This window comes from Delphinapterus leucas, chromosome 14 (assembly GCF_059928025.1).
Source record: "Delphinapterus leucas isolate spDelLeu-1000000601 "Yukka" chromosome 14, BTC_Dleu_Yukka2, whole genome shotgun sequence".
NCBI lineage: Eukaryota > Metazoa > Chordata > Mammalia > Artiodactyla > Monodontidae > Delphinapterus > Delphinapterus leucas.
The window spans coordinates 15,745,285-15,768,743 of NC_143142.1; the positions used below are offsets into that span (position 1 = coordinate 15,745,285).

General features: G+C 39.7%; 1 protein-coding gene across 15 annotated transcripts in view; it reads left to right on the top strand.

Moving 5' to 3' along the window:
• Positions 1–23,459, top strand: part of HECTD4 (HECT domain E3 ubiquitin protein ligase 4) — a 198,184-nt gene that overhangs the window by 88,762 nt on the left and 85,963 nt on the right. For 10 of the 15 annotated variants that reach the window (XR_002641591.2, XM_022550829.3, XM_089894536.1 and 7 more), the window contains 20 exons: positions 454–559; positions 1,155–1,275; positions 1,963–2,091; positions 4,100–4,224; positions 5,787–5,940; positions 6,399–6,499; positions 8,072–8,270; positions 10,363–10,509; positions 11,636–11,740; positions 12,798–12,961; positions 13,552–13,785; positions 14,789–14,981; positions 15,175–15,279; positions 15,761–15,849; positions 16,236–16,411; positions 18,898–19,033; positions 19,127–19,268; positions 19,358–19,524; positions 22,018–22,164; positions 22,849–23,033. Coding sequence is in view for 14 of the 15 variants with exons in the window: in XM_022550829.3 (XP_022406537.1) it covers positions 454–559; positions 1,155–1,275; positions 1,963–2,091; positions 4,100–4,224; positions 5,787–5,940; positions 6,399–6,499; positions 8,072–8,270; positions 10,363–10,509; positions 11,636–11,740; positions 12,798–12,961; positions 13,552–13,785; positions 14,789–14,981; positions 15,175–15,279; positions 15,761–15,849; positions 16,236–16,411; positions 18,898–19,033; positions 19,127–19,268; positions 19,358–19,524; positions 22,018–22,164; positions 22,849–23,033 (2,925 nt within the window). In the remaining variant the exon portion in view is untranslated. The remainder of the gene's footprint in view (positions 1–453; positions 560–1,154; positions 1,276–1,962; positions 2,092–4,099; positions 4,225–5,786; positions 5,941–6,398; positions 6,500–8,071; positions 8,271–10,362; positions 10,510–11,635; positions 11,741–12,797; positions 12,962–13,551; positions 13,786–14,788; positions 14,982–15,174; positions 15,280–15,760; positions 15,850–16,235; positions 16,412–18,897; positions 19,034–19,126; positions 19,269–19,357; positions 19,525–22,017; positions 22,165–22,848; positions 23,034–23,459) is intronic. The other 5 variants (XM_022550832.3, XM_022550838.2, XM_022550831.3 and 2 more) reach the window with 4 other exon arrangements.

Consider the following 23,459-nt stretch of genomic DNA (forward strand, 5'->3'; position numbering starts at 1 on the left):
TCAAGTTTTATAAACCTCTTTCTATCCCCACTGTGTAGCATAATGTACCTCACTGTAGATGTTTAATGAACATTAAAGATAATGATTTCTTGGGATTTCTAAGCCAGTTTTTTCCCCACACATTAAAATCCAACTTTTAAAGTTAGACTCAATGACAATGACAAAATTCACCATGTTAAAGACACCCTGCATTTATAAGCAATATTAGTTTGAGGAATTAGAAATCACACTTCCTGAAATGTCAAGACAGTAACTACACTTAAATCAGGATGTACTGGTTAAAGAAAGTCTGACTGGTTGTGATATAGTTTTTGCTGCTGTTGTTTGTGTAAGTACATATGCCTGGTGCCCCTAGATTGTCGACAGTCTGCTCATTTAAAAACTTTTTTAAAATAACATCAGTTTTCTAAGTGTAATTATCAAGGTAGTTTATGGAGCTTTGTTCTGTGTTAGGAGAGAGAAATAGCGGCCTCTCCCAGCTGCGGGATGTGATCCTAACCAATTTAGCTGAACAGCTTCAAAACAACCGATTTGGCAGTGAGGAGGATGATCATTACAGGTGATGTGATGTTATGTTATTCACTGCTAGCCTTTTCTATGTGTTTTTCTCAGTAATTAATTTACAGTTGAATGTGTTTGATCAACTTTAGTCTCCTATAATAGCCTATATGATAATTGGAGTGTTAAGTCTAAACTGTGGATCAGTTGAAAGATAATAAATCCCACAGTTGCCCTAAGAAATGATAATAGCACATTTCAGTTTAATGAGTAAAATAACTTGAGCCTGGAAGAAGGGTACTTAGCAGAAATAACAGGTGGAGCTTATTTAAGAAATCTTGGTGGAGGGTGTCATCAAATTGCTGGTCTGTGAGAGAGGGTGAAGTTGTGGTTCGAGCTGGTGAGGGGAAGAAGGTGTGTCTCTCAGGCTATTTATAAAATACTTGAACTAGGTGCTTAAGTACCATTGTGTTTCCATAAATTTGATTTAGATAATACACCTAGTTGTTAGAATCATCACTGAGTAAGATGGTTTACTTAGAGAACCAGTGAATTTTGTATCTTCTATTTGTCATCTTGTACCCATTGTATAAATTTTATCCTTTTATTATTAAACCATTAGTATCTTATTGTTACATTTTTCCTGCATTTTAAAGACTAAATGACGAACTTTTACACTACATTCTGAAGATTGTTGTACGAGAATCCTGTATCTTAATCACCAAGTGCCAAACTGCCTCTAAAGATGATTTTCAAAAACTCCTTTCAACTGTGCCTGTAAGTAAAAATGTGTTTAATGAAAGCAAAATTATATCAAGTTTCCCTGTTTTCATTTTACTGTATTGAAGTGTGTGTGTATACACATACTTTGCAAGGACAGACTTAATTGATGAAAGTCAATGAGTGACTGTGCTTGTCTTAGAAATGTAGAAATAGACAAATCCACTTCAAGTACTTTCTCAAAAGACTTTATTCCTCCTGCTTAAATGTCTTGATGCAATAAATTGTTAGACTGAATTTGGATGTTTTCATTGTGTTTAAAATACTGGGTGGGGATTTCCCTTCTATTAATTTTTAATTTAGCATTGTTTTCTAAACCATCAGTGTTTTACAGAAACTGATAAGAAATAAAAGATTCTTTTAAGGGTTTGGGTAGAGTCTTCTCTCATGGAGATGCATGTGAGGGGAAGAGTGGGTAGGAAGAATTAATTATTAAGAGGCAAAAATTCAAGTATTGGAGTGATTAGTGAGAAATATGTAGCAGAAGGCAGAAAGTTATGGTAAATGTGTCAAATTATGTATCAAAAGCCATGTGGAAATAAGTCACCTGAGAAACTAACTTGGTCTGTTTTCTGTACTTTCTCTTTTGCTTCCCTTGTCGAAATCTTTAAAAAACATGAGGATTACATGAGCCCTTCTTTCAGTAGGGTTTAGGTCATTTAAACGCCCTTATTTGTATTAAAGGCTGCATCCTCCTGCCTGCGCTATCTGATGGCAGTTCAGAACCACCTTCTCAGTAACACTGTTTTGATTAAACCTGATGAGAATGATGACAGTGACAACTCCTTGCAGGGAGAGACATTGAAGGTACAGGTAAACACCAAGCTTTATTCTAACGATGCTTTCTACCCAGTGTGTAAAGCACAGCTTAAATGGCTAAATTTCTGTGTATTATGACGTCAGATTTCACCATGTGGCTTATATTTTTGTGCGAGGTAATATTAGGTCGCTCATTTCATGGATTTTTATGTCATTGCACAGTGGTTACCATATTTGTGACACTCTCATAATGTGTTATCCACGTGCTCCTGTCAGTCTTTTTGTGCCTTTGTTTATTTTCATCTCTTTTTAAGAACTATAAAATACGGCACTTACAAGTGATCTCATACGCACCTGAAAGTTTTATATATAAATATATATATATATCTGTATGTATATGTATATATGTATATAGATATAGATAAATCAGGGAGCATAACATTTTAAACAGTTTTGACATTTTGGCTGGTTTATTATGTTCTCTTGATTCAAATAATTTTAAAAGGTGATAATTTTCTCACAATCCTTATGTTGAATAATTTCTGAACCTATAGTTCATTCCATTTTCTGTAATTATTTTTAAGTTAGTTTCTGTGTAAACTCAATAATTTGTTCCCACATGGCAGTTTATAGCAATCCACAGATTTTTTTTTTTTTTATAGCCGTGGTTGTTATAATTTTGACAGATGCTTGAGGCTGTTGTTTGCATTGTTCTTCAGAATTTTATCTTTGTGGGAGAATTAGAGAAATCAATAACTTGATTCTTTCTTAAAATGTTGACTAAAACACACTGAAAAATTAACTAAGGAAGCCATAGTTAAAGATAAAAGCCACTATAGTTTGCCCTTTTCTTACCCCTTTTATGCATATATACTATATAAATAAGAGATTTTACATACCTGCTAGTTCATATTTATGGGTTTATCTCATTATGTAATCAATTTTTAAACAGGCAGAAATACCTGAATTAATCATTTAAATTGCTGACACTATTTATTAACTTATCTTGCCTTAGTTTCCTAATCAGTAAAAAGGGGCCATAACATCTCCCTTGTGAGGCTGCAGTGAGGATTAGAGCTGAGGCCTGTGCAGTAGCTGGATGTGCTGCTGCCGGCATGTAGTCAGTAGGTGAAGGCCGATAGGATTGATTAGTATGACTTAAGCCATGATTTTTCTCGTCTAGTCAGTTCAGAATTCCTTTTCTCTTAATGATAAAAATATCTAAATAATACCCCAAAAAGACTCCAGAAAATTCCAACAATGAAAACCAATGTTTTTTATTTGAAAGGTTAAATGTTATAAGTTCTTAATTAACCCATGGAAGGAAATACTCTTGGTAAAGGCAGAGAAGGCTGGCTTATCTAGGAATTCTGGGAAAAATAAAAGATATAGATTTCACCTAAAGGGTTAGTTTGGTTGTATTTTTTTTTCCCTAATAGAAAATAACTGTAAACTAAACATTTCTATGATCTTAACTAGTGTTTCTTAACACATTATTTAGTATTTGTACTCCCGTGAACTCTCCAATAGTTATTTTTAATGTTTAATGGCCTGTAACTGCCTGCTACTTTAGTTGAATTTTTTAACTTGCCTCTTTTCAAGTGTAATGGTTTAAATCATTAAGTAAAAAGGTCACTTGTACTGTTTCAGAATGTTGTGTTTTTGTCCCATTTTATTCACCGCCTATACATGCGCCTTTTACTGTTCTGTTTTTCTCTTTAGCTATCCTCATACCACCCAAGGCAATCTTCCACCTGGACATTTTCTGGGCTGGCCACCGGGAGCTCTCTTGTGCTGGAGGGGATGGGAGAAATGCCTTTTCTCCTGGGGACTCGGTGTGCTCCCCGTGAAATACTGCGTATTTCTGTCAGCACTCCAGACCTTAGCCTCCCAACTCAAATTGTTACTTGCCATCCTAGCGGAACTTACTGCTTTGGGCTTATTCTGGCCACCTCATTATTTAATTTGGAAATGCATCATTAAATACATCATTTCATGTTGTCATTGTAAGTGTATATTCATCACAAAGCTTAAAAATAATTTTATGATATTTTCTACCTAGGAGCTAAAGGTCAGTATTTTGGCTCTTGCCACCCAAATCCTGACTGGATGTGATGAAGTGTTGGAAATGCTACAGCAGGTCACAACTGCCCTCATAAATAGTGACATAGCTGACCGGGAGCAGAGGTGAGGAAATGGGTTGTGAACTGTGACCTGCTGCCATTCAGGAAGAAGAATTTGCTTATGAAAGGGAAATATTTTAGAAGAGAACATCAAATGTTCATTGAATATAGAGGGATCTTTGTGAGAATAGATTGAAATGGCAAGTGTTTCAAAGCCAAACACAGTTGAACTTTCAATTAATGGTGCTTTTAGGTGGGACTGGGCTGACAACCACGATCTAAGGGTAGCAAGGTGTGGTGGACACCATCGTCTCTGTCACCTGGGTCTTCTACCATCAACACTCCCAAATTGGCCTTTTCTTTAATTATCTAACTCAGCACTATGTGCCCTTAGTTCCCTTATGGTAAGTACTTTAGGGAGGTAGAAGTGACTTAGTGATACAGATAATTAACTGCTATGCAAAAGATGACACTGACATGATATCTCAAGATTTTACTGTAATTTTATTTCTCCAAATACAGGAGTAATCTATGTTTAGGGTAAACTTCTCTTTCCTAGTATTAAAGCTCTTTCTCCATACTCCCCATTAAAATTTCTGCTGTGGTTTGTTGTCAGAGATGAGTTACATCCTTTGTTCATTGATGATTTCAGTGTTGAGATGCCAATCTGAAACAATCATGCGGTGTGCTTTTCCTCCAGTAACCCTGTCTGTCCCATGTCCCTGTTTCTCGCCTACTCCCAGAGAGTAGGTGGGCAGGTTGGAACTGAGAACAATATAATCCAGAAAGGTGTTGCACTGGGGCTTGTTAGGACATGTAAGGTTCACTGCTGGCACGTGGTGCAGATCTGCCCTGGGGAGGAAGTACAGTCTGAGAGCTGGGGAGATGTGGGGGTTGTTTCCGGTTCCAGCCCCAGTACCCTAAGCAGTTTTAGAGAATTTACATAACACACATGTTTCTTCGGGTGAGTCATATACCTTAACTCTTCTAGCAGAGGATTGGGATATTAAGAGTGTGATTTTAGGTGATCATTCCATAATATACACATATATCAAATCATTAATTGTACACCTTAAATTTATACAGTGATGTCAGTTACATATCAATAAAACCAGGGGGGGAAAAAGAACATGATTTTAAAGGCAGATTAAAAATCTGCCTGCCTCTGTCCCCGACATGAACCAGTTTCTCTAGGTCAGAAGTGGGTATCGCTGCTCTGGGCAGCTGAGTCAGTGTTGTAGCCATTCACTGGCTCCTTATCAGAGACTCAGTGCAGCACTGTGACCTGCAGCCCCAGAGGCAAGGAGACTTGGCAGGTGGTAACTAGAGTAGCTGTTTGCATTTTAGAACCCATTTATAAAGTGCTTCGAAGGTGCTGTGAAATGCACCATGTAAACTTTTTGGGGGGCAAAATCACAGGTCGGAGGTGAAATCTATTACTAGATTTCTGTTCTCTCCCTCTCCCTCATGGGAGGTGGGAAATTTGTAGACTGAATTGCTGTAAAGGTAAGTGCTTAGCTAGTTTAAGGAGGTGCAGTTTAAGAGAATTTGTCAGATAAGAATGATAATAGCTTCTTTACATGCTTGGGAACTGCTTAAGCTGTGTGTTTTCTTGAACTTTCGTAGGTTAAAAGGCTTGGAACAAGTTACTAAGGCTACTATGCTCGGTCACCTTCTTCCTGTGTTACTGACCTCCCTGATGCATCCAAATTTACAGACTCTGACCATGGCCGATGCCCTGATGCCTCAGCTAGTGCAGCTGGTACTTTATACCAGTCAGGTATGATCCTAGGCGTGCCAAAGTGAACTGCTCTTCAGGAGCAGGAAATAAAGCAAAATAAAGGTGGAATGAAGAAAAACATTGTGTCATAAAAATAAGCTGAAATATTAAAGGAAAACATTTAATTTGTTTGACTGAATTACTTACTGCAATCTTTTAACAAATATTAATTGCCGGTCAGCTGTAAAAATGCTGTCTACGATGCAGCTGAGATCCTTTCATTATATTTAGTCTCCTGAGCCCTTGCTGGATATTGGTAACTAATATAAATGATATATTCCATTCCAGTGTTAAATAAAACAGTATTAAGTGGTCTAAGTAGCAAAGCATTTCTTAGTGAAAGAGAGCAGGCTAGGATTGTAAAAAGATGATTTAAGTGAGAATTCTAAGTTTGGCTGTAGTACCATCCCAGTAACTGACAAGTAAGCACTTTAGGACATGATGATTTTGTGTTTCAGACGGCTTTGCTGCTCAAAACCCAGTGTCCGGTTTTTGCTGAGGTGGGCTGTTCCCCATGTGGTGCATCAGACCAGAAGGGCAGGCTGTTCCCTGATGAGAGGTAAGGGATGCTGCTTCCTTGCAGGAACCTCTGCCACGTTTTCTTCTGGTGAAAGCCTAGTACTCCTTTTACAACAATGATTTTTCTAACTGGGAAAAGAAGGAGACTTCAGGGGCAAAATTTTACAGATAATTATAGAATTGCTTTGGAGATTATAGGAACAGGTTAGAACAAATTTCCCCACAGATCAAGAGATTAGTTCAAAACTGAAAAGTTCTCATATACAAATAATGGAGATGTTTGACTTTGGCAGACAGTTTGACAGTTTTTTAAAAAGTAAACATACATCTACCATATGACCCAGCTATTCCACTTCTAGGTATGTGCACAAAAGAAAAGAAAGCACAGATTCTTTGTGAAGGTTCATTAACAGCTTTAGTTAGAATAGGCCAAAACAAGAAACAACTCAAATGTCCATCAACAAGTAAAGGGGTACTGTGGTATAGCCATACAATGGAATCCTACTCAGCAATAAAAAGGAATGAACTACTGATATTTTCAACAACACAGATGAGTCTTAGAATACTTATGCTGAGTGAAAGAAGCCAGAGCCACCTAAGAAGTACAAACTGTATGATTCTATTTATATAAAGCTCTAGAAAATACAAAGTAATTTCTAGTGAAATAAAGCAAAGAAGTGATCACCTGGATTACCAGGAGGATGGAGGAAACTTCACAGGTGTAACATATGGCCAAACTTACCAAATTGTACACTTTAAATATATGCCATTTATTATATGTCAATTACATCTCACTAAAGCCGTCTTTAAAAACATTGATCAGAAAGGAAGGACTTCGGGTTTCTCTAGAGCAGCGTGCTGTCCAGTTGAGCTTTGTGCGGTGATGAAAATTTGTATCTTTGTTGTTCGATGCTGTTGGCCACGGCCACGTGCTGTTACTGAGCACTTGCTGTGTGGCCAATGTGAACAAGAAACTGAATTTTACACTGTGTTTCATTTAGATTCAACTTAAATGGCCACATTTGACGAAGTAGCCCCCACATTGGATAGCGCAGAGCTGAAAGGGAGTAAGAGAATTCCACAAGAGCTAAGTTTAGGATACAGGAGTTTGTATTCCACAGTCTTGGGCTGTGAAGTCCTTGAGAGTTCAAACACAGCAGAGAAGAGGACCTTTGAAGGCACTTTAGTAAAAATTATAGTAAAAGTAGTCATGCAGTCTCATGGGTTTTTCAACAATTGACATTTAGATATAAACAAAGGAAACTTTACAGGACACTTCCTGTGGGATTTGGAAAGTGGCCAATCTTAAAGGTCCTTTAGAGTATCTTCCCCCGCCCCGAGGAATTTTAAATGAGAGTTGGCAAGATCTTCTCCTGGATATGAATTGGGATTCCCCCTTGAAAAAAGGAGGGGGGGAATGCAAATATATTGTCTAACAAAGAAAAAAGAACCTTAGATACAGGAATGTTAAAAATGTTTCTGGTTACAGTGTTGTCATACTGTATGTTGTGGAAAATTAGAGCAAAATTTCTTAACCTTTTGTATTTTATTGTGTATACATTTTCCTTTCCTTGCTGTTAAGCTCAATCACTTTCTCTTTGTCTGGTTTTAGAATGCTGGAAGAGAAGGAAGAGCCAGGGTTTCTCACTGGTTTAAAGATTCCTGCTCCATGGGCTGCTGGGAAGACTGTGGAAACAGTCCATCCTGTCAGAGACAACTATAAATTTAAAGAAACTGTCCATATCCCTGGAGCTCGCTGCCTATACCTTAGATTTGATAGCAGATGCTCTTCACAATATGACTATGACAAAGTAAGCAAGAACTGATTTAGTATTGGTTTCACCTCTAATAAGCTGATTTCTTAGATGCTTCTTATTTTTCTTTGCTGCTGGTCACCATTCTTGACTTATTTCTGTCTGCAGATACCTCTTAGGAGAGCTTCCTAAGATAATGCCTTGAAGGGTAGTGACTGGGGGAGTCAGAGCCAGCACCTCTGCTGCAATCTAAGAACAGTGTTTTAACGATGTGTTGAAAGTGGACTTTTGTAAGCTTTCAAAGATGTAGATCCAAGTCAAAGGAAATTTTCTTTTCCATGCTGTTTCACTCTTGCCTTCCCTCTGTGCTTGGAATTCCTGTAGATGTGGGTGTCCACTCATCTAAAAAGGTCTTACTGCCCAATTCTTGGGGCTTCTCATGTATCTTTTGGGAGAAAGTGGCTTTTTAGAAGGGTTTCAGATGTGCCTAGGATCTGGTTTATATTTATTTAAATTATTTGTTCTTCTTTGCCATTACCTCAGGGCCCACATAGATTTTGAGGAAGTATAGTTTCCAACCTAGTGGCTGAACAATTATAAGTAAAAGGAAGCATGTTAGGGGTTGAAGTATTTTCTTCTGTCTCTAATTGTTGCATTGTAAACCATCGTGTTGAACTTACAAGGAAAGGCTAATGAAATTGTGATGTGTAATGTATAAGAACAACTGAAGGATTGTCTGATAGTGTTTTATGTACACAGGATTTTTTTTTGTAGATTGTTAGCTATCTTGTCTTTTTCTCTGAACTATAAGGGCAAATGGTCTTAAATCCCATCAAGGGAGAGTTTTAGGGTAAAAATAGGGAACTTCTTAACTGTGTATACTGAGATGGTGAAACACATTATTGGGCAAGTTATAGAATCCTCTTTCCCCTTATCTTTTAGGGTAGTGAAGATTCCCAGATGTCTGGAGGGGTTTAAGACTTGCCCCTCAAACTCTCACCTTAGCTGGAAGCAAGAGAATTTAGAAAATTCTTTAGTGGGCCTTTCAAAAAATATATCTCCTGGCATCAGTCTTTCCCACTTCACAGCTCCTGGCAGTAGCTACCCCCATTTCCTACATTCAAATAATATGACTGTTTAAAATGGAAATGGAAGAGGTTGCCATTTTAGAGGGTGTCATTTTGTTTCTCCTTTAAAAAACAGTAACTTGCATCTTCTGATGTAAGCTAACCTCCACCGGCTGTAGACATTAGTGTTAAATGTGGAGGCTTACTACATGGACAAAAGTAACTCTTACTTTTCCAGTGGTCCCTGCCTGGTGTCCCCCAAAGATGCAGAAGGGTAAGAAATCACAAAATGATTAAGCATCCAGGGCTAAAAGTGCAGCTTTTAGATCCAAACTGAGCTCAGAGGTGGTCACAGTGTGCATTACAAGACAGAATTAGGTATTTACGGAAGCCAGAGCCTTATTCTTCCTATGAAAGTATTTGAGTGCCAAATGATGTCTAAATGTTTTTTCCTCCATATTAGAAAGTTGGTTAATTGTATATAAATGAATAGCTTTCATTGAAGAAAAATATTGATACATGAAAACTGACCCAAGAAGAAGCAGCCCCCTTTCTGGCCCAAATTTGTGTCATTTCTTTTTATACCATTGAGCAACATTCTAAGAATATATGGCTTATTTTCAATTTGTTGCATTTTTAAAAATCCTTATTCATTGAATTTTTTTTTTTACTTTCATTTTTTATGTTAGATATAACCATCTTGCCATCTGTATTTGTTCACTTTATTAATTTTGGGGAGGATTTAAGGGGGCAAACTATACCTGTTATTAGTGGGCTATATGTCATTACTTAGGATTAAAATAGCTACTTTTAAAAATACATATAATAGCTAGTATAACTATTTTAATGTGAGGTCCCCAAGCCAATTAAATTGCAGTAATATTTGATACTACTCTGTGGCTGCCCTGTAAATACCAATGGCTGGTTGCATCTAAACAAGTATCAGTTGTACTTAAAAAAAAAGAAAAATCGGGAAATATTAGTTATACTGACACCAGTGCCTGGTTATAAATGTATTTTTAAACAAACATTTTTTTGCAGCCTTTTTATTTGTAGATGTTGTTTTTGTTTTTCTTTTACAGTCTAACAGTATATTTTCTGTTTTGAAGTTGGTGATATACGCGGGGCCTAACACAAACAGTAGGAAGGTTGCTGAGTATGGAGGCAACACACTGGGATATGGCAGCCGTAGTGTCTTAGGAACTGGTTGGCCGAAAGACTTGGTGAAGGTATGGTATCCAGGCACATTTGCTTCCTAGAAAAGAAAATGAACTTGCATTCCCTGTGGGCCCAAGTATTAACTCTATTTCTAGAAGACATTTGCCACGGGGGCTTTTGTTGAGGTGGGGCTACCTCGGTAGGCCTGTAAACTCACTACTTTGTTCAGAATGACCCTCCTTTCACTCGTAAGGCATCAGACCCCTATTCGCTCCAGAACTTGTACCTATCTGTTCCATAGGTTACTCCATGGGCTGAGGTTGTCACAGCATTTCTTTCCCTGTCCATTGAAAGGACTGCTAGTTCTTCCCACTCACTTATTCTCTAGACTCCCTTATGATGGGTGTCCTAGAACCATAGGGCCATTGCCGTTTTAAAATGTGGAATCAGTGTTTTCAAATGAATTGGGGCCTTTGGAGCAAAAATAACTATCCATTCTCAGACTGATGAGATTGGAGCCATGCTTTGTAATGTGGGCCCTTGAACTATAACATATCTACCTAGAATATGAATATGAACTGAAATGCCCACTAAAACCTGAAAACCTCTCCAGAGTCTGCTCCCAGAGCCTTTATCTCACATATATTATGTACCCTCTTTAATTCAGCCATAGGCAGCAAGTTACCTCCAGAGGTATAGTCCAGATGCGTCCAAATCTGGATCAGCACAATACTTTTAATTGTTCTCTGACTTCCTGCATTTTGTTTCTTACTCATGGTATTGATTCAGCAATACAGAGCAAGGTCTTTCATCACTCTGTGTTCTTCAAGCTAATGGCTATTTGCCCACCTTATTGGCACAAGTGAGGTGGTGAGATGGAGGAGGGGGAGGGCAGAAAGTGTAGAAATCTGAGGAATTTATTGAAATTACGTTCAAGATTTGATCTTTACTCTGATCCTGCTATTGGGCAATCGTGGCCATTTCACAGATGCCTCATTCCCAAAGCTACCTGGTCAGGAGAGACAGCTGAAAGGTTGGCGTCCAGATGAGAGGGGATGGAATTTGAATCAAAAAGCGAGTGAGAAAAGAAGTGAAATGTTGGCTGTGGTCCTTCTGAAAGTAAATCTCTGAAATTCATTGCTCTCTTGAAAATTGTGTCTTGTTTTTAAAGTGCATTTTCCCCCCTTAAATTTTAAGGTGGAAGGAGATACAGTCACCTTCTCCTTTGAAATGAGAAGTGGCCGTGAACACAACACTCCCGATAAAGCTATGTGGGGCTTTGCTTGCACAGTTCGCGCTCAGGTACTTGAATCTAACCACTGCTGTGGGCATAGTGTACTTTTTCCTGTGTGCCTTGGCTACGTACATCATATTTGCCTTGGAAACAAGGCAAAATATGAGCTGCTGTTTCATCCATCTCTTCCATTTGGCAGTAGTAGACCACTAATAGAAGTAGCAGTTTTATGGAATAAAACTAGCTGGGACCTAAAATCAATACAGCACCACAGAAAGAATCCCTTGCTAGGGGATCCATCTTCAAAGCCTGGAGAGGTGGTCTGCCTCCAGCATCTTTCCAGAGGGTGAGGAAGACTCAAACACTTAGTAGAAGTGAGCCCTTGGATTCTGGGTTTTAAGAGTAGTAGAATCGGATTATTTTTATTCTGTTCCCAAAGGCTCTTCTTGCTAGTCTAGATCTGTCTCTGCTTAATTACTCATGTTACACTCTGTATATAGGTTTAATCTACTCCTTTTAACAGTACCAGTTACTTTCCTCCCAGGAATCTATTTAAATAAATTAAAACATATTTTGAGACTTGGCGGTTGCTTAAGTTTAACCAAGCCAAGGATCTCTGGAGTGGGATTATCTGCTAGAATGTAAGCTCCATGAGGGCAGGCCTCTTTGTTTTGTTCTCTGCTTTATCTCAGGCACCTAGAACAATGGCTGGTACACAGTAGGCACTCAATAAATATTTATTGAATGAATTCAGCGTAATCATTGACAGCATCTTCGTTCAAGCACAGAATGGAGGTGACAAAATGAAATAGTGGTTTATACCTGGGTAGGTACAGCAGAGAGGAAGCTATCCAAAAAATCTTGCATGTGATTTATGCTGTTTCTAATATGGAGTCTTACCGACTCTTCTCTCTCCAGAATTGTGTTGAGACTTCACTCTGTGGTCATTCCAGTGCCACCATCTATCTACTCATGGTGTTGGGTGCTGTCTCTGTGTCCCATAGCAATGATACTTGATACTGCTCCATGAGCCCCTGTGGTTGGGGACAGTGCAGTGTGGTGCAGCGCAGGTGAAGCGCTCCTCCGTGTAACTGACCAGTCTGGTTTGCCCTGTCTGCATTGTAGGAGTCTTCAGAGGATGTGTCGGGAGGCTTACCTTTTCTGGTAGACCTGGCTTTAGGTCTGTCTGTGTTAGCTTGTTCTATGTTAAGAATCCTATACAACGGACCAGAAATTACCAAAGAAGAAGAAGCCTGTCAGGAGCTGCTGCGGTCCAAACTTTTACAAAGGTAAGAAAAGGCTCAAATGGGACTAGTTTTGCTTGCAAAGGAAAAGGGACTTTATGTGGAAAACTACTTTTAGTACATTTCCCAGCTGATTGTGCCTACTGCCTGCCAATCCCATGGGTATCACTGTGTCTAAGAAATAAGATGAAAATTACATCAAAGTGCCTTGTGGCCCTTACTTTACTAAGTTTGAAATTACACCCTTGAACTGTGTAAGCTTTTCTCCAACCCAAATACTGTATACTTAAATTAAAGGATCCCCAAAAGGATGGGAAGATGGACAATAAAGCAAACATAGCAAAGTGTTCCTTCTGGAATCTTGGCTGTGGGTATATGAGTGTTAACTGTGTAATTCTTCCAACTTTTCTGTATATTTAAAAGTTTTCATAATAAAATGTTGGGGAGGAGGTAGAGTCCCAAAGATGGGGTTTCATATAATGCTCATTTTTCTTTAGCCTCTGGAGGAGGTTTCATGGATAAATACTTAATACATAATGTGATCCTTCAAATGTTGAATATCGATATATCTGCAAACTTCAAGTAGCTTTCCAGATAGAAGAGGAAGTGAAGAATCTCTCTTTCTTTATGTTCAGGTGCCAGTGGCAGGTGGAGGCCAATGGTGTGATCTCCCCTGCCCTTACTCCAAGCCCGTCTCCACTGCCTCTGACCATCGAGGAGGACAGAGAATTCACTTACCCCTCTGACGTCCTCGTGCCTCCTGTTGGAAACTACTTTGACCTGCCCCGGATCAGGCTGCCTCCAGGAATCATGATAAAGCTCAGGGAAATTTCTGGGCGTGCCAGACCTCAATTTAGACCAAGTATAAAGTATGTTGCTATACAGCACTTTATTTTCCCAATGAAAAAATGTTTAAACAAGCAAAGGGGGTGTGTTTCTTCTTGTAGTCTAGCAGATGAACCTTTCATTTTACATGTACTTGATGAATGTTAACCAGGTGCTCTGGAGAGTACCCCCAGGTGGTGTTCCAGGTCGGTGGGTTCAAAGCGTGGGCTCTCAGTCAGCAACGTTAGTATCGCCTGAGAACTTGTCAGTTCTTGGGCCCCATTTCACACCTGCTGAATCAGAACCTCTGAGGATGGGGCCCAGTAGTAATCTGTGTCTTGACAGGTTTTCCATATGATTCTGATGCATGCTAACATTTGACAAGTTCTAGGTTTTTCTCAGGTGGTTTGACCTTCTACTTGAAGGTAGTCATCAACTTTGGTTTCCATAGGGTCTAGAGACATTTCTTTATTTTCAACGCCTGGAGAGATGGTAATCTTTAATCTAGAATGTGAGGTCTTGCAGTTACCAATGTCTTTGTGGTATTCTAGCTTAAAGTTAAGTCTGTTTTGCAGGCCTCTGCTCTGCCTTCTGAGGCAAGATTGGCCATTTCAGAGAGAAGAATTTGAAGAATAGATGAAATTTAACATGAAAAAATACAAAAGCACCATTGTTTTCAGCCCAACATCCATACGCCCAAAATACTACCAGCCGTAATACTGCATAAAATTAATTGGCAGATATATCGTGCCAAAGATCTTTTATTAACCTCAGACCTATTCCAGCTGTAATATAACACCAGCTCAAAATTTACAAATGATAGAAAATGAAGTCTGTTTAATTTTGATTTTCAGCTTCATCGGCCAATGTCAGTTTTATCAGGTAAATATATCAAATTATTGCCAACTTGTAATAAAGAAAGTGTGGTGAATATTTAACATACTTAAATCAAAGAGTACATTCTTCCATCTATAAAATACAGTATTGGTAAGTTGAGAACTTACCAATTCTAGTCATATAGCTGACTAGTTTCCCTTGTGATCGCAGAGAAGTAATCCAGCCAGACGTGATGGAGGAAATGGTGGTATCATGTGTCATTAAGCACTTGAACTTGGTTGATGCACTGCAGTCCCTAATAAATTTCCAGTATCAAGAAGAACATGCTGAGGAATATGATTTATTGTGTAAAATCATGGGAGAGACATTTAAGAAACTCAATGCCATGGAGAGACAGCTGCAGGTAAGTGAAAGTTAAAACATTTAGATGTCTCTTATAACTGTGGGAGATGACTTCTTTCCTAGAAATTTAATGTAGTTTAAAAAGTGATCTGAATTTTAAAAAGATTATTGCGACTAAAATTTCTGAATTTACAGATTGCATTTGTTTTTATTTTGCATCTAGTTTCACGTTGTTTTATATTTTAATGTGTCAGAGTGTTGCAGAATTGGAACAGAAATGGCAAAGTGAGGTTGATGATGCCACGCAGGGGAAACTGGAGAACAACATGCCTTTCTTCTATGATTACCATTTTAATGAGGTGAGCAAGCTGTATGACTCATCACTGGGGCATTGCTATTTGTAGTACAATGGTATATACTGTGTGCATAGAGATAACATCATTTTTAAAAATGTTGCATACCTTGAAACATACCCATTGTTTAAAAAGGGTTAAATAAGGTTGTTAGATTAGCATGTCAATGATACAAAGAATAAGTTACTCGTTATTTAATTGACTAATAGTTTTATAAAGCAGTTATCATCATTATCAAATTCTGCTTTCAAGCCTTTAAAAAAAAAATAAAAGAGTTATAAGCACTGAAGAAATCCCCAGAAAGTAGTCATTGCCATTTTTAATCATTAAAATATCAAATAGTAACTTACAAATGTGCTTCTGGTGTAGAAATATGGACCAAAGGTGGGTTTTTTCCCTGAAATTTTCTGTTCCTTTTAACACGTACAGTAAAACTCAGTTTTTGCAGATTCTGCATATGATCTTTTCTTGATTTTTCCTTCTTTAGAATAAAATGAAAGAACTAGAACTTTTGTGTTCAATGAAGGAAGTCTCCTTTGATGGAAATGATCTTGAAAACATGGTCCTATCTCTGAGGTTAGTGATGTTAGTAACTGTGTAAAGCTAATTTATCACCTTGATGCTCAAAACAAAATGCAAAGATCTCATCTCTTAACAGATATTTTAAAAAATATTGTGCATTCAACTAAATATTTTAGAGTTGGAACTTATTTGGTATTTGGAAACTTTGATTTTAGCCTTCAGAAGTTAGCATATAGGCACTTGAAACTGGGCAAAAGGAACTAAAACTGGCCACAGTTTATAGCACCGCTCTCCTCGAATGGGGAAGGGGGAAGGCGAGCAATATTTATCAGGTTACTTTTGCTTAGGTTCCCCTCTATCTTCTCATATGCTTTGTAATGCAACACTTTAGTTTTGGTAAACCAGAGGACAACTAAATGCACATCAGTCTTTCTTTATAGGGAGAAGTTCCTACAAGAAGTGAATTCTCTTACTCAGAAACCCTCGCACCCACTGGCTAAAACGAAGACGTTAGTGAAGAGTCTAATGAACCGAGCTGAGCTGTTGCTGCACGTCACCATTGCGGCCCAGTCCGGCCTCACAAGAAGCATCTCAGGGACCCCCGCAGAAACACCGGGTACTGCTGACAGCCGGCCCTGAAAGGCTGTCTGCGCTAGTCTGTTCATAAAACATACATCAGCTGCTTTAAAAAAAAAAAAGAAAAAGAAAAGAAAATCACTCTTGTGTACTCGTAGAAAGGAAAAAAAGGAAATTTCAACTTTTTAATTTTGCCTTTTACTTTTTCCAGCCAAGAAGTACTTTTCATTGAATTCATGTGGTGTTTTGTGAGTCATCTGAGCATCAGGGGTGCCTCGTCATCCGCCTTGTTTAGTTTTGAGGGGAAGCATCTAAGGAGCCCAATAACATGTATTTTTATAATCCCAGTGCCCCTCATTTTTAGATTATGGATTGTCGTTTTCATAGTAACATATAATTAGTCAACATTGTGAATCCTGGAATGCATCATATTTTTCTCTTTACTTGAAGCTGAGTTTGCATTTCCTCTTTAGTAATTATGTGGAACCTTCTAGCATGAATTTCCACTATTAATTTTTTTCCTAGTCACATTTTTTTTTAAATTAATTAATTTTATTTATTTATTTTTGGCTGCGTTGGGTCTTCGTTGCTGCGCGTGGGCTTTCTCTAGTTGCGGCGAGCAAGGGCTACTCTTCATTGTGGTGTGCGGGCTTCTCATTGTGGTGGCTTCTCTTGTTGCGGAGCACGGGCTCTAGGCATGCAGGCTTCAGTAGTTGTGGCTCACGGGCTATGGAGTGCAGGCTCAGTAGTTGTGGCGCGTGGGCTTAGTTGCTCCATGGCATGTGGGATCTTCCTGGACCAGGGCTCGAACCCGTGTCCCCTGCATTGGCAGGCAGATTCTTAACCACTGCACCACCAGGGAAGCCCTCCTGGTCACATTTTAATTGCTAGCTTGAAAACGCATTTCTCAGGGAAATCAACGAGTCTTCTTACTTAAACCAGATCCACACACTGGGCAGAGCCCATAATAGCAAGTGTTAATTCTTACCCTGAGAGAAGAAGTCATAAACATGTTCTTTTCTTCTTTTTTTCTTTTTGAATTTATTTAATTTATTTTTATTTTTGGCTGCATTGGGTCTTCATTGCGGTGCGCGGGCTTCTCATTGCAGTGGCTTCTCTTATTGCGGAGCACGGCGTGCGGGCTTCAGTAGTTGTGGCGCACGGGCTTAGTTGCGCCGCGGCATGTGGGATCTGCCCGGGCCAGGGCTCAAACCTGTGTCCCCTGCATTGGCAGGCGGATTCTTAACCACTGCGCCACCAGGGAAGCCCATAAACATGTTCTTAAGTGAAAGACTCCATGTTGTCTAGACCCATTGCCTGATGGACACTGTGGAGCAAGTGAACTTGTTTTCATCCCATCTGATTGCCCAGGGCTCCTCTCACTAGGGAGAGAAGTCTAGGATGACTCCCAGGTTTCTGACCCCAGTAATAGGGTTCCCCTGCAGCAGGGGAAGCATGCCAGGTGTGCTGTATGAACACATGCTAAGATGGTCAGCTATACCATGTCCCTGGCCACATTAGCCCGTGTTCATTAAAGGTCCCATGAAAGACTTACCCACTCAGTAAGCCTGGTGGTGCTTTCCAACAGGCTTTTGGCATTAGAGATGATGAACCAGTAGTTTCCTAAGAGATAATGTCTTCAAAAATTATAATTTTTTTAGATTGAAGCTATCTAACCATTTTTAAGACAGATTCAAAATGACCTCAACTTTCTTAACATCTTTTTTTCTTAGCCTATCTTCACATGCAGTTTTGTCTGCTTCCATTAAAGTGTTCTTTTACAAAACAACTGTTTCCTTGATAGGAGTATATATCTTATAGGAAGGGCTGGTCAGATTCTAGCTAAAGTGTGATATTTACTCACATCAACTATGATCAAAGCAGAGGTATCACCAAATGGCAGTAAGTCAGCTAAATAAATCCAGCATTAAAGGGGGAACAAAGGCCATCTCTAAAAAAAAAAAAAAAACGATCTGGATTTATTTGAATTAAGATTTTTTACTTCCAGAAATTACTTTCTCTGTCCTCTCTTGCTTTTTGGAATGCTTAATATTAAAGTTAACACTGATGGTTTACGAAATTAAATGAATTTTTCAGCCTTTCTTTGGAAACCCAACTTGATAAAAAGAGTTTAGTTTTTCAAGATAAAGTAATTTTTAACCTTGATATTTGAGGTTTTAAACCTCAGTATTCAAGGTTTTAAAAAATTGGCCTAGGGAATTCCCTGGCAGTCCAGTGGTTAGGACTCTGCACTTTCATTGCTGAAGGCCCGGGTTCAACCCCTGGTTGGAGAACTAAGATCCCACAAGCTGTGCGGCACGGTGCCCCACGCCCAAAAAAAAAAAAAAAAAAAAAAAATTGGCCTAAAAATCATCTGTGTGCTGTGCTAGCTGGTTTGGTGGCTGAACTGGAAAGCAAAGATACTCTTAAGACAGTTCGGTGGTTCCTTGTTACTTTTCGCTGTTGCTGCCATCCTTACAAATAGGATAGCAGATATGTCAACGTTCTTCTTCCTTTCTGTTCCAGCTTGTAAATCAGCCTCTGAAACAAAGGTGATATCTCATGCTGTGCGGCAGCCTGTTTTTCTTCGCAGCATGTCGGCTCCTTCTGACCTGGAAATGATTGGTAACGAAGATTTGGAATTTACTAGAGCAAATCAGAGGTAAATAGCTAATGGCCAAGGTCGGATTCCCACCTGCGGCTGAACGCTGTCATCGCAACACACTCCCTGAGTGGCTTTCTTGTTTGGCTGTAGGCGGCGCCACGTGACCAGCCACCGCAGCAGCTCCTTCACGCTCCTGCAGTCATTGGCCATCGAGGACAGCAGGGACAAGCCCACCTACAGCGTCCTGCTGGGGCAGCTGTTTGCTTTCATCGGCACCAACCCTGACCAAGCTGTACGTCACGTTTTGCCGACCCCAGGTGGATAGCACGAGGGGTCGTGTGATAGCAGGAGTCAGGTGTACTTCCTTTTCATGCGTTTCAGGTGTCCAGCAGCAGCTTTCTTTTGGCTGCGCAGACAAGGTGGCGGCGGGGAAACACTCGCAAGCAGGCGCTGGTGCACATGCGGGAATTGCTGACGGCTGCCGTGCGAGTCGGGGGAGTGACACATCTTGTGGGTCCGGTGACGATGGTCCTTCAGGGAGGACCCAGGTCAGTTGTTTCTGTTAGTTTATACTGTCCTGTCTGGAATGGGCGAAAGCCATTCCAGAGATTACTCTTGGAGCAAGATCTTAGATTTTAATGTTTTCCCATAAAATAATATACTTTAACAAAACTGGTACAGGATTTAATTTTAAAAATTCAGCACATATAACAGAAAGTAAAAGCCTCCTTCCCTTCCCTTCCTAAATTCCACTCTGTTCATTAGAGCTTGTTGTATCAACTACGCATACGTAATAGCTGTTTCATTCTCTTTGTATGCTTAAGTGTGTATGTGTATGATTTTTTAAAACTCAATTCAAATTATATTACACAGGCCTTACTGTAATCAGTTGTCTTCCTCAATATATCGTGGATATCTGTGTCTTTTCATGTCAATATGTACAGATCTGCATTATAGCTTTTAAGAACTTCATGGACCTCAGTTGTATAGATGGTTATATTTTATTTAACTCATCCACTACTGATGAACACATAGGTTCATTCATTCATTCATTCATTCATTTATTTAATGGTACGCGGGCCTCTCACGTTGTGGCCTCTCCCGTTGCGGAGCACAGGCTCCGGACGCATAGGCTCAGCAGCCATAGCTCACGGGCCCAGCCGCTCCGCGGCATGTGGGATCCTTCCAGACCGGGGCATGAACCCGTGTCCCCTGCACCAGCAGGTGGACTGTCAACCACTGCGCCACCAGGGAAGCCCTAGGTTCATTTATTGTTTCTTTCTCTCTTTCACTTTCCCTCTCCTTCCTTTCTTCCACCCTTCCTTTCTTCCTTCTTTCTGTTTTGGTTTCCTTTTGCATTAACAATAGTACTGCAGTCAACAACCTTATATCCCTATATTTTTGGTGCTTATTTTTACTAGATCAAATTTCTTTTTTTTTTTTTTTGAATTTATTTATTTATTTTTGGCTGCGTTGGGTCTTCATTGCTGCACACAGGCTTTCTCTAGTTTCATGGAGCGGGGGCTGCTCTTTGCTGCGGAAGAAACAGAATTTTAGTTCTTGCTCACATCCATTGCAGGTCTGTCTTGGCTCATGGTAATCACAGAGAGCTCAGGACAGAGGAGGAGACCACCATCTCGAAAGCTTTCAGGGCCCTTGTCAGAGCTCTGGCTCGTTGGCCAGACTAGTCACATGCCCACCCAACCGCAGCGGTGCCCAGAGGCGTAGTGAGTAACACTAGTGACTGCCACAGCTTACTTCCAGAGTAGTTTCTCTGTAACACTGGCAGCATTATTCCTTTTTCCCTCATTACATTTCCCTCATGACATTATTAATGCCATGTGCCAGACATCTAAAAAAAAATGCAGAAAATCCCAAAGTATAAAATAAAAATGACCTGTAAATCCAGCATCTTAAAATAAAACCTATTAATGTTTTAGTGTATTTGTTCAGTCTTTAGTCTAACCGTAGTGATCTCCTATAATGTTTTTAGTGCTCGGATAGCACTGCATCATATCCCTGGACCTTTTTTAAGCCAATTTCCTGTTTTTAAACCTTAGTTTTTATTTATTTTTACTATTATAAACAATATTATGTTGTATATCTTTGTAGATAAATCCGATAGTTCCAGTTTTCAGCTAACATTAATTGCCATAGAATCTATCCCAGGTTGTATTTTTACATTGGGAAAGTCTTATTTCCCAACAGGATTCTCACATTCTGCTCATAATCAGAGTACGAACTTGCAAAGGACGCTGCGCTAATCTATCTGTGTCTTGGTTTTCTCATTAGTGCAATTGCATTTACAGTATTCAGTGCTGCATGGAATGTCGTAGCCATGCCTCAAATGAATGGTTTCATTATTAAATAAGTTTGGGAAATGTTGGGTGCCATTCTCTTGCTCCTAGAGATATGAAAGACTTTAACCTTAAAAGGTTCTGAGTAGTCCTGCAGTGAGGAACCCAGCTTACCTTTACCTAACGTGGGATTTCCCAGACTTTTCTCTTTTTTTTGGCTGTGTTGGGTCTTCGTTGCTGCACACGGGCTTTCTGTAGTTGTGGCGGACGGAGGCTACTCTTCATTGCAGTGCGCGGGCTTCTCATTGCGGTGTCTTCTCTTGTTGTGGAGCATGGGCTCTAGGCGCACGGGCTTCAGAAGTTGTGGCACACAGGCTCTAGAGCGCACGCTTAGTAGTTGTGGCGCACAGGCTTAGCTGCTCCATGGCATGTGGGATCTTCCTGGGCCAGGGGTCGAACCCGTGTCCCCTGCATTGGCAGGCGGATTCTTAACCACTGCGCCACCAGCGAAGCCCTCCCAGACTTTTCTTGAGTGTGGGCATTGTCTTTGAGGCACACTTAGAAATCCTCCCCAACAGCCTTCTGTGATCCTGCAGTTTGGGAAACACTGATCTCCGAGATTCCTTCAGTTCTGGATTCATCTAGACACTCTTGGGTTTCTCAGAAGAACTCTCTTGCTCTTGTGTTCACTATCACCGTTCTTGACATGGTTGAGGAAGTCTGAGCTTTGGTTCTGTTCCCTAGAATTGAAGAACTAACCTGTGGTGGGATGGTCGAGCAGGTCCAGGAAGCCTTCGGCGAGACCATGACTTCTGTTGTGTCTTTGTGCGCCCGTTACCCTATTGCTTGTGCGAATAGCATCGGACTCTTATGTACTATACCTTACACCAGGTAAGCAAGGAAATGCTTTTTATTGTTAGTAAGGTACACCACAATGTAGTTGATTAAACAGAAATATTTTTTAATTAAAAAAATTGGATTTTTTGGTTTTGATTATCCAGTGACACTATCACTCTGATTAAATGAGCTTGTCTCCTGACAGACACTTAAAGTTACTATGTAAATTCCTTATTGTTGAGTTCCTGCATGATCAAATGTGGATCCCCATTAGGGATTATATTACAATGTCAAAATGGAGAAGTTTGAAGGAAAGAAATAGGTCCCTAGGAAATTACTTATATACTGAGCAAAATTTTTTGCCTTTGCACATTTATTTCCTCTCTTAGTTACTTGATTAATAGTTTGAAGATGTCAAGAATTCATGAAGTCATTCTTTGAATCCCCTTATGATAAAGTATGTAGTTTTTTTCTATTATGGTAACCTTGTGTTGATTCCATCGATTTTTACTTTGCTGTTCTATACGAACTAACCAGAACTTGAAGTTCATTATTTATGAAGGAAAATACTCATTCTAAAAAATTTCTATGTTGAGCTATACATTGGTATCCTAAGTTGTGGACAAGAAACTATACTGACATGTTTTATGACCCTTTGATAACCTGAATCTTAAGTGAGAAGTTCCTAAGGGCTAGTCAGTTATATCTCTTTCATTCAAACCTTCCTGCCTGGCCCAGGAGTGAAGAGAAGTGCCTGGTGCGCAGTGGCCTTGTTCAGCTCATGGATCGACTGTGTAGCTTGAGCAGTCAGACTGAGTCCAGCTCCAGTGAGAAACAAACCAAGAAGCAGAAGGTGGCCACCATGGCCTGGGCAGCCTTCCAGGTGCTTGCCAACCGCTGTGTTGAATGGGAAAAAGAAGAAGGTGAGAAGCAGGATTCCTTTCTAGAGCTGACTGATTTCTTCTATTGATGTGTTTATGTATTAAGTATTTGTGCTGGATGGGGGAAAGAAAAGCTATATTAAATTACATAAGTAGATTGGTTGAATCAATTATGTTATCATGGGAGCCTCTTCATCGGCATGGTTCTATGAAAATTTACTACTCTATGACAGTAAAGAGTATCCTAACCTGGAGGACATTATGCTAAGTAAAATAAGCCAGACACAGAAAGACAAATACTGCAGCCATCTCACTTATATGTGGAATCTAAAAAAGCCAAACTCATAGAAACAGTAGAACAGTGGTTGCCACGGTTAGGGGGCAGGGGGAAATGGGGAGATGTTGTTCAAAGGGACAAACTTCCAGTTATAAGATGAATAAGTTCTGGAGATCTAATGTACAGCATTG